Source organism: Sinohyriopsis cumingii, unplaced genomic scaffold (genome assembly GCF_028554795.1).
Source record: "Sinohyriopsis cumingii isolate HCF-2022 unplaced genomic scaffold, ASM2855479v2 utg003020l, whole genome shotgun sequence".
Lineage (NCBI taxonomy): Eukaryota > Metazoa > Mollusca > Bivalvia > Unionida > Unionidae > Sinohyriopsis > Sinohyriopsis cumingii.
In genome coordinates, this window is record NW_028316368.1 from 80,960 (window position 1) to 94,613 (window position 13,654).

A 13,654-nucleotide genomic window follows, 5' to 3' on the forward strand; every position below is an offset into this window, starting at 1 on the left:
CATCTGTTTCTCTGTTGACTGCCTCTTAACCATTAATTCACGACCTGTTCACCAAAGGCAAGTCAGTATTTACTATATTTGACATTTACACAGTGACTGAAATTTGTCTTTTTGGCATGTCCAGCTGTCATAATAACTAGCTTAGCATTATTTGATTCAACTATTCTTACATGATAAAATGCGTCTGATCAAAGTGTATCAGTTTGTTACAAAACATATATTGAATAAACTAAAAGAGTTATTAGGCATTATAACATTAGGGTAAACAGTATTCAGTAATGTTAAATCTCACTTCAATTTCAATTTATGTTACTCCAGAAGACTGAAAACATATTGCTGTCTGAAATGTATATAATATGAGCATTATATGCACAACGTTTAGAAAAGTTATATTCTATATTTTGAGTGGACGGGGAGGATATCACAATATCGCTTACTACAGTGGAGAAATAAAATGACATTCAAATCGCTTGTTTTCTGCATTTACCATTAATTCCTGTAAAAAAACAATTCGAGAATCTCCATTTCCGTCACGCCATTTATTTAACATCTTGTTTAGTTTTTCAACGCTTATTTTAAATAAAACACATTCACACGATTGTTTATTGTTTAAATATAGTATATTCTATTAGAATAACATTGTCTGTACTTTATGTTCAATCCAGTATAAATGAGTTTTAGAAATCCTATCGAAATATAAAGACAACCTCGTACAGAAGTAATCCTAATGAGATGTACTTTCCTGTACACAAAAATCATCCTAGCGAGATGCACACAGACATACTCATACACAAAAATTCCATCCTATCGAGATGTACACAGATATACTCATACACTTGAAATCTTAATAAAATGCAAAGACATACTCGTATACAAAATATCATAACGAGATGTACAGGCACACTCGCACATATATTTAAAGAATAAGAGGCTGTTTTTTATTTTTGTGAATGTGTATGTATGTACGTGTATACACACACACACACACATATATATATATATGTGTGTGTGTGTGTGTGTGTGTGTGTGTTGTACCCACTATTAATTGCTTTTGATTGGTCTATACAGTTTAATGAAGCATAATAATTTACAAAAATTCAATACAAGTACAAAAACACAGCGTCATTGCACACCTACAGATTGATTATAGTGCACATAAATACAATCTGTTACAGCGAAATCTATTGTGAGAGTGTATTTATATCCTTATGCAAATTTCATACATGCAGTCATGATGATTACTGGAAGAAGCTGCTCCGCCTATTTTTACGTCAACATTGTTGCCGCTTTTTTAAAACAATTTTCTTGACGTGCCCAGCATCCTATGTAGAGCTTCACCATTCAAAAAGTCCTTTTTATAAGGGTGTTTCTCATTTGGCGATATTGTTCTTTGATGGTACATTTATCTGATGCAATTTACATTTGAGACTCTACATCTGTTAAAAGGGTAAGTATAACATCATTTATTTGTGCGTGTGTTGATATATCAAGCTACGAGTAAATAGAAATGATCCCTATTATGTTCCCGGCAATTAACGATGCAGATGTCCAATCAAAGGAGAACGTGAATCATAATTCATAATTCTGTCCAGGTAGGTGTTTTGCACATTATTCTAAGCGATTAAAACAAACATTGTGATTAGGTTTATTTAAGACGACTCTTTTACTCGTCGTTAGAATTACTATTTTTAATGATATGAAACTAATCAGATAACAATCCTCATAACTTTCATCGAGCCACAAATGACTATTTTTCTTGGCGTGGTTGTAATATTGTTTTTGTAGTCTTACAAACTGGCCATATCATTGCATTGTGTAACTTTCATGTCATACATCCATCCATCCATCCATCCATCCATTCATCCATCCATCCATACATACAAACATACATACATGCATGCACGAGTACATTCATGCATACGTTGTACGTACATTAGCGCTTGCGTGTTTTATTTACGTTTCAATTTCTTCGCATAGAAGCGAAATTTACTAAGAAAACTTGATATTGAAAAATGTCAGTTTAGAGTATTAAACAGTCAGGATGATTTTTCTTCTAGGAGTCTAAATGAAACTGTTGCATATGTTCTCATTATTATATAATTAAAGAGATTACTTTACATCTATCCGTTGAACAAGAATAATGGATGGATTGAACAAATTTACGATTACATAGAGGACAGGATGAAGACTTACTTATCAATTTACTTATTTACATTCGACATGAAAATGTACATTTCAGTTTGACTATCTTTATTGTAATACAGATTAATATAATTTGAGCATGTGTATGGCGTTTTGCGTCATTTGAACGCATTACAGATATGCACACTTGTGAGTTTAAATAACTATATTCTGTGACGATTCGGAAACAAAGTTTTAAAGTAAACCAAAGCTGTGTTCTGGGGATACAGATGCACAGCCCATATAGAAAATTAACGTTCTTGCGATACAGATGTCCAGCCCGTATAACACTCTAAAGTTCTGGCGATAGAGATACCACGCCCATCTAAGACACTATCGTTCAGGCGATACAGATGCCAAGCCCATATCAAAAACTACCATTCTGGCTACACAGATGCCCAGCCCATATAGCAAACTAAGGAAACTGATGTTGAAACATAATTCAAAGTCAAACCAAAATATATCTCAGTTTGATGCGTGGAACCTCACCAAAATCGTTTTATATCACACAGAATAGCAGACATTGATTCAGATCACGGAATACTTTGCAAATATGGAAAGTAATTCTTAATTTAAGAACAGTGCTTTAACACAATAAATTCAAAATATGAGCTATATATTTTATTTACTGAGTGGGTTGGTTGTCGGTTTATGGAATGCATGCAAAGTATTAGAGCATACTGCATTCTTAGGCACTAATTACACTATTTCTTCTCAAAATATTAAAATTAGTTTATCAAATCCTGCAAACATAGTTGCGCCATGCTCAGTTAATTTCATAATTTCATGTCTTAAGTATATCATATATAAGTTGAATCTTACCAAAAAGATTGTGAACTATCAATGCAAAAAAATGTAAAATAATATACGAGTGTTTCCGCCGTAATGTGCCTAAGTCTGGAGTCGTGATGTGCCTTAGTATGGTGGTCGTGATGTGCCTTAGTCTGGCAGTCGTGATATTCCTTAGTCTTGGAGTCGTAATGTGCCTTGATCTAGGAGTCGTGATGTAATATAGTCTGGGAGTCGTGATGTGCCTTAGTCTGGGGGTAGTGATGAACTTTAATCTGGGGGTCGTAATATGTCTTAGTCTTGGAATCGTGATGTGCTAACATTCTAGATGTTACAAGATGATATAATCAAAAAGTCTCAAATTGCCATCACAATAGTCCCTTGAATAGTAATATAGTCCGAAGCATTAATGATCATTTATTAAATCCAATAAAAATAATCCTCTCAAATTAAAAATTAAACAGAACTAAACGACCGACTCCACTTGAAATGTTAAAACAGGAATAAACATTTCTGATGTAAAGAGTCTTAATATAAAAACCTTAGTCACAATCAGAGGCCAATGTTAAAGGTCAGAAATTCCAGAAAATTATATATTGTAAACAAGGTCATATCATTCACTCAAATTTTATTAAAGAACATGGCAAATATCAAATAGACAATGAACAATGCAAAATATACATGTGACAGTACATCTGCAATTAGATTATCCTTTCCCTTCGTGTGCCTAATGTCAGTGTTGTGTTCGTGCAAAATCAAACGACCTTAACAATCTCTGATATTTTGTTTTGTTTTTCATTTTGTTAATGAAAAACAGGGGATTGGGATCACTGAATACAATATTCGGAGAAGGAACTCAATTCGCATACTCTTCAAAGTGGCAAATCCAGTATCAAAGCCAAATATTGCTTCCGAATTGTGGAATAATTTATAAGGTGCTTGTTTAGGTTTTTGATAAAAAATATAGCACAGCGGACGTTCCATCCCATTTTTGTCTTCTTGAATGAATACTCCACTAACTCTTACATCACTTGCATCAGCACGTTTTAACTTACTGATTGTAATCTGTAGCGGCAAATCGTGCACCTTTAATTCCAGAATTAAAATGTATTAGAAGATTCCTGATATTTATTCACACCAATGAAACTTAGTTTTCTTACTCAACAAATTGGTTAGAGGAACTTCAGTCAGGGACAAATTTGATAATATCCAGCCATTCCCCAAATTACATCAGTTGCTTTTACTGATAGGCATGAAATGCTGAGTTATCATGGACCTTATTTTATATTGGCTTAACTTGACCGTGTATCACAAAATGTTTCAAAAGCTATAACAAAAACACGGCAAAACTCACTTTTACCTACAATAATTGTCATGTTTGCAAGCATTAGTCGTTCAATGAATTTCCAAACGTTTTTCAAGTGATTTTTCCAGATGGCTTCATAGATGACTACGTCATTGATATAAGCGTCACAATTATATAGACCAGACGTTATCATGTTCATGAAGCTCTGGAAAGCTAAAGTAAGACATCTCATACCAAAAGGCATCCTTTTATATTGATAATGTCCATCTAGGGTCACAAATATCCTTGGCCCATCTAAAGAGTGGAATTAGATACAATCCTTTCAAAAGGTCTAACCCGGTATCATAGTTTGCATGTCCATCTTTGTCAGTGCAATAATCGATTTTAGACATTGAAAATTATTCTACTTTGGTGACGCTGTTCACTTTTCTAGTGTCGGTGCGCATTGTAAAAGTATTATGAGATTTTGGCACTATACTACATGGAGAACTGCAAATACATTGACATAGTTCTATGAAATCATTCTCCAGCAAATAATGAATTTTTATTCAGACATTCCTTTTAAGATGATTCATTCTGTAAATAAGATGTTGGATAGATGTAGAATCTACAATGTTAGAGATATGGTAGATTTTATTGTTCGTGTTGGCACATATGGAAGTGTCCATATTTATATTACAGCCATTTTCGTATGGATATTGATGTGAGAGTTTGTTTCAAATTATTTATATTTCTGAATTTGGAAGATCGTTTAACTATAGTCAAATTGCATTGCATCGTTTAAATACTCACTGTGTGAGACAGGTACAAATAAACTGAGTGATAGCATAAATATCTCTGTCAACATATTCCAATGACATATTTACAAATTATGTATGTTTTAGACTCTTATGAGATTTAATAATATAATTTAATTGGCTTAATTTATTTCATCTGTATTAGAGCCATGCTACATAGCCTGAAGAAGGTTTTGAGGTTTGGGGCAAGAAAGCCAGAACTCTATTACCAGGCCGAAAATTCTCGTCCTTTGCGTTGCTGTCATAACTTAATTTTGTTTCTGATTTGGCTAGACAGAGTGAATATTAGTACTTGCCACTTCACAAGTCTTTGGAAACTGATATTTGAACTGAGAGGCGTCGTCAGTGAGATTAATCTTTGAGTTTTCTATTGCAGGAAGTTTCTACTTTAATATTGTCATTGCTCCACAGACAGTATGTCCAATAACTATTACAACAAGGACTAAAACCTAATGTTTATTGAAAAAAATTTAATTCCGTAACGAACAATAGAGGAATACCTTCAACTCAATCATTTGATGTATCAAAGCGATATGACAGAATGATATTTTCCAAAGTTTGATGAAATCTCTCTAAAGTCTTTTGACTTTTATGTTGAAATGCAGAAGACTTAAACTGTTAAATGCCGTAAATATGCAAATATACTGGAAAATATCGGACATGCAAATTTACCCTTGATAATGTTGGTCGGATTTAGGAAGGCCCTGAATTAGAGGTTTTAGTATGGTTTCAGTTGCAATATTCCTCCACGGAATCGCCTCTGAAAATTATGTGGTTGTACACGTTATGGTCAACAAGCATAGGTTGCCTAACGTGGTATTAGGTAAGAGATCGATCTGTTATTTGGTTTGTGAAATGCAAGGATATGTTGCATATAAGCAAAGGAGGTCAATAGCCTTGAGTAAGACTTTCCTGTCTATATGACTTAGGTTATGAGCAACAGTTTGAAAACACAATGACTACACGTAACCAGCCGGTGCATCAGATGGTCTATAATTTCTCATAATGACCCCCATTTTAACAAAATAACCAACTGATACATGTTAGGTTGCAATTTCTCTAATAGCCCTATGCAACATACATAAACACTTCCGGATCATATTCCCTTCCGATAACGAGAGACTGTTTTTTATTACAATGATTAGAATAAAAAGTATTTTAGTACTATGATTAGAATAAAGAAAATGAGTAGTAAAGATAGAATCAGTTTGATCAATTGATTGATCAATAAAAGGAGCAAAGAAGACGGAAAAACAAATGTGTCAACTAAAGGAATAATTTCCTAAGCTACATCATGTTCGAGACTATTTTAGTCACAGTCATTGGTGACACTCAATGATAAACTGCTCAAATTTGATGTTTAATGGAAAGAAACAAAAGGGAATATTTATAATTACTGGCAGAAGACTGTATCTGCATAAATAAGGTCCCTGTATGTGGTCATCTAGGTTTGTTGTGCTATGTAGGCTAATATGGGATTTTATTGGGCGTGGCCAATCTAGCACCTGAAAAGTGAGATTCCGCCATTAAGGGGTCTCAAAACTAATTGTTTGCTACCTGTCTTGTACACTTGCAGTTTGTAACTGGCTATGATTGCTTAAAACATTGAGTCACTGCTCTGTAGAGTTTGACAATGTTCCGCATGTTTGAATACGTGTATACGCATGTTTGAATACGTGTATGTGCATGTTTGAATACGTGTATATTCATGTTTGGATACGTGCATATTCATGTTTGAATACGTGTATATGCGTGTTTGAATATGTGTATATGCATGTTTGAATATGTGTATATGCGTGTTTGAATATGTGTATATGCATGTTTGAATACGTGTATAAACATGTTTGAATACGTTTACATGCATGTTTGAATACGTGTATATGCGTGTTTGAATACGTGTATATGCATGTTTGAATACGTGTATATACATAATTGAATATGTGTATATGCATGTTTGAATACGTGTATGTGCATGTTTGAATACATGTATATGCGTGTTTGAATACGTGTATATGCATGTTTGAATACGTGTATATGCGTGTTTGAATACGTGTATATGCATGTTTGAATACGTGTATATACATAATTGAATATGTGTATATGCATGTTTGAATATGCGTTTATGCATGTTTGAATACGCGTATATGCATGTTTGAATACGTGTATGTGCATGTTTGAATACGTGTATATGCGTATTTGAATACGTGTATATGCATGTTTGAATACGTGTATATGCATGTTTGAATACGCCTATATGCATGTTTGAATACGTGTATGTGCATGTTTGAATACGTGTATATGCATGTTTGAATATGTGTATATGCTTCTGACATGTATGCGTATTTGAGATTTAGTTTAACTTATACTTTATCAACAGTTTCATTTATACTATTAAGATTGTTTTAGGTGGGTTCGCAGAAAGTCAGATGTTATTTGGGCACTATTTACTGCCGTGGTTTTATTCTGCGTCCATTTCACGTTTTGGGCTCATATCTGGAAATTAACCTTAACAATTATCTGCTCTGATTATTTGGTTAACTTCATCTGACAACATTTACAATATATATATATATATATATATATATATATATATATATATATATATATATATATATATATATATATATATATATATATATATATATATATATATATATATATATATATATATATATATATATATATATATATATATATATTATTACCTTTGATGATTATCAAGGATCTTTAATGAACGAGAAGTGACTTGTATTGTTTCCGTATCATCATTTTGCTCATCAGCTGCACCAATATTTGTACTTCATGAACATGATGTATTCATTCATATTGAAAATATTTATTTTTATATTATGATGTCTTTAGAGGCATTCCATCCATATTTAGTAATGTTGCACTGTTGACATTTCCTTCTACCTTCATATATTACATGTTGCAAACAAAATATTTTTATTTAGCTTAGGAACCGTCATCTGAAAACTGTGTTCAGGTTTAATCATCTCTATTGTTTATGAGATATCGTAATGTGTGGTAGTCTCATTTTAATCTAACGTGGTATCTTTCATATCTGTGGCGAGTTGCTTTTAACTGTGTTTTCTACTTCTTTTGATATGTTATGATCTATTATTGACAAAATCTTGTAAGCGTAATGTACATTAACGTTCCTCACAAACGTGAAGAATATTACTTGATCATAAAATGATGACATCACTGCTTCCATTTATGATAGTTTGCTTTTTCTTGGATACATTATTCTTTCATGCTTTCATTTATTTTGTACTGCATAGAAACATATTGAACAACATTATTTCCAAGAATGTTCAAATAATGATCTACGCTTTTGTTACAAATGCAAAATCGTTTGCTCTTAATCTCTGCTCGAACTGCCTGATCTTAGTGAATCTTGTAAAATTGTTATCTGCTGCAGCCAAATCAATAATGATTTGCTCAAGTATACCAATATGTGAGTTGTTTATATCGTTCCGGAGAATATAATAATAGATGCTGAAAAGCATTATTTACTAACATGCATTTAACAATATATACAGAAAATGAATGCATTAGTTGGATAAGAACAGCTAATAGATTAAACTCGCTGCATCTAAACAAATAGTTTGCCTATGAAATGAGATTACCACCATATCTAACGATTGACGTATTCTTCAGACTGCCAAATTAGTTCTTACCTCGAATAATTACTTCTTTAAGAGCTTACGATAGAAAGACTGACGAAATCTTAGTCAATATTTCAAGCACTAATGTTTATTGTGAGGCTTACAGTTCATTATTTCATTTTCTGCTTGATCTCGTTAGTACTATAACTAGCGTCTAATTCTGTTAACATTAAGTATACTTAGATTTTAAAAAAATATTAAGCCGTTAAAGACTTAAACTTCTTATGCCAAGACATCTCATGAATACCATATTAGTAAGATAAGAACACGTACAATCAAAATAATTCTCTCCTTAATATGTAGGAGGGGGGAGGGGTTGGCAGTGCAGTTGTGATCATCCGTAGAAAGCAAGACAAATAAAAACAAGAGTTAGCGCTAGGAACGCCACTTGCAAGTCCAGTTTTCGTTCCAACATCTGCAGAAACAAACAAAAATGATAAGGCTAATAATTAACATAAAATACTATAGAAAATAATCAAGGAGTGTATTTCAAAAGAACGGTATCATCACATAATCAGCTATTACACACACAGACACACACAAACACACACATATATGCATATAAATATAGATATAGATATGTAGGTGGATAAATAGATATAATGATATAACATGGGGCTCTTTGGTGCTTTCTCAATACAACTAACTTAAGTCTGGAAAATACTCTAAACGAACGACAATTTGTTTGTTCATGATGGGCAAATTACCTTGATTCTGCATAGACAAACTACGTTCATTCCGCATGGAGAAACTACTTTTATTCCACGTGACAAACTACCTTCTGTCTGCATGGACATACTACCTTGATTCCGCGTGACAAACTACCTTCAGTCCGCATGGACAAACTGTCTTCATCCTGCGTGACGAACTACCTTCATTCCGCATGGACAAACTACCTTAATTCAGCATGACAAACTACCTTCATCCAGTGTGTCGTCAATGCATCTCTTATTACTGCCGATTTTAAGGGTTATTGTTCGCATCAATTAGTGTTAACCTTTGTAAGGAAACTCTTCTGGTGTAAAGATAAGTACTTGCATTGACTAATCGAATATCATATCCATGTTTAATAGTTAACAAGTAATCGTGACAAAAGTAAACGTTTCACTGAGTGTATTCAACGCTAAAATTGCATTAGCAAAGTAATGTCGTTCATAGTCAGTCAGATTCGAAATTATGCACATTATATAGTATACATTCAGGACACAATATGTCCCCTTCCAGCATTAACAATTAATATACGATGGATAATCGTGGTGGACTTTTCAGGGAATAATGTTTACCTATCACGTATTCATGTTCCCAGATTGACTGAATATAGGGTTCTCCAAAAGAACCCATATAAATGCAACCTTTTGAGAGTGCTTCTTTCACATAGAGATGCGGGTTCCTTTATATCAAAATTGTCTTATTAATGTTATTTCGTTTCAGAAGATTTCGTGCTGGTCTGGTTTGATTTTGTCCAGAGATTATCATTGATGGAAAGCATTGTCAAGTCTTCCGACGAAAATAAAACCATGAAAAGGTCGACTGACATGAATGTGCGATGAACACATTTACAGAGGTCTAGATCCTATCCTGAAGGAATGTCCATTGGTAATATTAACGCTATGGATAATTTGATGAATGTGCTTGTGTCAACGGTTGCGGTACGATGGTGTTTTCGAAACATCCTAGTGGTCATTGTCTTTCTTGGAATATCATTCATAATTATGAGCTTCCATCACTTCTCGACCGTAAATCACCACGGTATCGTCCGACCAAGAATTATCGATTTTCACAGACAAGGTGGGTCAACATATAGGCCATACCGTATCCAAAGCGACGATGAATACTATACCATAAATCATAAAGGTGAGATACAAAATGGCTCTGAAAATCTTAAATTTAATCTCACCACGATTGATGGAGTCAACATTGATGGAGTCTACAAAACAGGATCAGGTCATACCAAAACTCTATATCCTTTAACATTAGACGCACCATATTTGTTGTCAAATCCAACCTTATGCAAGTCAGCGGTGAATCTATCAGCTCTTGTGATAGTTCACACTGCACCGAGTCATTTTGAGAGGCGTGATGTCATGAGAAAAACATGGACTAATAATTCATATTTTCGTCACTTAGGGTCTGTCAGGATTTTGTTTCTGCTTGGCACGGTTCTTGATAATGCAACGCAAATACAAATTGAGAATGAATTTATAAAGCATGGCGATCTTGTACAAGGAAATTTTATTGATGCTTATAGAAACCTTACACATAAGGGGGTCATGGGATACAAGTGGATATCAGAGAACTGCATGAATGCTAAGATGATTGTCAAGGTTGATGATGATGTAGTTGTGGATACATACAAATTGCTAAAAGAATATATTCCAAAACTTTCTGGTAGAACACGATACATTCTTTGTAACTATATTTTTGATCGCACGATGCCAATCATAAGAGACAAGAGAAATAAATGGTACGTCGATTCTGATTTTTTCAGGGGATACCAGTTTTATCCACAATATTGCAGTGGGTTCGGTGTAATTTTATCTACTGATATTATCCGTTTTCTCTACAGGGCTGCGTATTTAACACCGTTTTTCTGGGTTGATGACGTTTATCTCTATGGAATGTTACCATCGAAGGTCAAACATATAACCTATATCTCACTTGCCGGGAATTTTTCTTTGGATTTTAAAGAAGGACTGGAATGTATTGAACATAGCATAAATCCGTGTCCCTTTCTGATATCTGGTGGGGAAAATTTAGAAGAAGTCGTAAAGTTGTGGGATGCGATGGGGAAAGCATATGAACGAACTTTAAATGTACAGTTTAAATTGTCAAATACACCATATGAAATGAATGCCGCAAATAAAACAGAGTGGCAAAGGCAAAATGAAAAATAGCCTTAGTGATAGACATTGGATGCCACAACTTAGCATTATATTAATAATAGAGGAACGACTTAAAAGCTGCAGCGAAAACGATCATAGTAACCTTGATGTAAATAAGACAGCTGGCGAAAAGGAGCAAATAAAACAGCTAAATATTTGTCGCAGAATAGAAACCGAGTGGGTTTTTGGACTAATTGAATACGACAAGGAAAATGTGTGAAAGATGGAAATTTATAAAATGAATTGATAAAGAAAAAGATATGGTTTAAAAAATACAATGATTCTCTGAAGCTGTTAACATACGACTGACCCAATCACTCTACACAAACATTCACACATTGAAAATAAACCAAATATATGAATTCAATATGAAATACAGATCCAAGAAACCTGCAGATACGTTTCACACAGTATCATATACTACACGAGAGATTCACATAATCTCAAATATGGACTCCGATAAAGATTCAAAATAATGTCATAAACTATAACAGACATTCACATAATCTCTTGGAACACAACAAAGATTCAAAATAATCTTATTAACATAAAAATGCACCCAATTTTTGGAACAACAATTGAACCAAACGTATGCTTCTAGACCCTTGTACAGTCGTACGATTCCTTGGGTTATCCCATGCTCTTATCGGCCGCTCGCACCCTTCGTGGATCCACCACATGTACAGTCATACGTATACACAAGTACAGCCAGCATACAGCCCCCTTTTGAATTAGCTACGTCTACGTCCGTGGCTCAGACATACGTACATACATACGTATCGACAGCACGCAGCCTTAAATGCTTTAGAAACTCCAGACAGCTCTAAACAGTTTCAGATAGCTCTAGACAGTTCTAGTCAACTCTAGGCAGCTCTAGTCATAGTCACAGTCAGCTACAATAAAACCAAACTGCTCATAATAATAGATTCTGTAAAAACTCTAGATATATGCTAATACATTAACCTCTAATAGTGACTTGTAATTCAAAGTTCAAATCTGCGGTGTAATAAATGCATTATTACGCGATAAGACATTACAAACCGAATAAGCTTCTCATATCAAATGAAATATAAATTGAACACTTACCCCTATGGCTGGAGAACAATGGAGAGCGTACACTCCTTGACGTGATCCAAAACGACCAGTGTCGGTTTAGAAATTGATCTTACTTGAATCCATAGGAGAGTGATCAAAAGTCAGGGTAAAATACCCGTGCATATCATATTTTTAATGTCCCTCGTCGCAAGTAATTTCCGGCGATGTACATATTAATACAGTCACTTACCTGGAAAAACACTTATTCACCCTAGACAACGTTGTACGTATGTACAACGAAAAATAGTCCAAAGGCAAAACTAAGTTATTATTTTGCCTAACTCTGTGACAATGTTTAAAACATGTTCCTGGAAAAAGAACTTTCAAATGCAGATAGGGACGCTTGATGTGGGTGAAACTAAGTTAGGAACATAATGTATGTGAATGAAACGGGAATATTATAGCGACATAGTTGAAGTGCGGATGCATAATGAAAAATATCCTTTTGTCAACGAAGTGTTCATTCAAATCTTGATATCATTTTTTGGAAGTCAGTGATTCGAGATTCTAGTTGCGTTCAAATAATGTTAGAGGAATCATGATATTTATTCATTGTAATAGCAAAGTGATCATCTTGGACCAAAACTCTACTTTGGGATTATTGTCAAATTAAATACAGTTTTCATTATATCATCGTCATCCACGAAAATTATTAGGTATAAGTATGGAGGCATATTCAAGATTATCGGTACATCAGCATGGTCAAAACTATACTTCTGGACGTGTAGTTGAAATTTAAAATTATTTGCAATTTAAATTTCCACCTTTGTATTTTAAGGAAATAAATTGTTGGTTGAACTTTACAAAACTTGTGTTTATTTCCTTCTGTTACATAGTTTAGCAACATAAGTTAATTATAAATTATCATTGATTAAACGGAACACAATGACCTTTATGTACAAATCTTTAGAAAAGACTGATAAAAGGTTGCAC

The 13,654-nt window shown here is 33.8% G+C and overlaps 1 protein-coding gene across 1 annotated transcript; it reads left to right on the plus strand.

Moving 5' to 3' along the window:
- The first annotated feature begins 1,247 nt into the window (after positions 1-1,247).
- LOC149769928 (beta-1,3-galactosyltransferase 2-like) lies at positions 1,248-13,654 on the plus strand. The gene is made up of 2 exons (XM_089949653.1): positions 1,248-1,447; positions 10,176-13,654. The coding sequence occupies exon 2, from the start codon at positions 10,331-10,333 to the stop codon at positions 11,636-11,638; it is 1,308 nt and encodes a 435-aa protein (XP_089805779.1). The 5' UTR covers positions 1,248-1,447; positions 10,176-10,330; the 3' UTR covers positions 11,639-13,654.

Coding starts and splice junctions, on each gene's coding strand:
- LOC149769928 (XM_089949653.1), top strand. CDS start 10,331: ATGTCCATTGGTAATATTAACGCTATGGATAATTTGATGAATGTGCTT.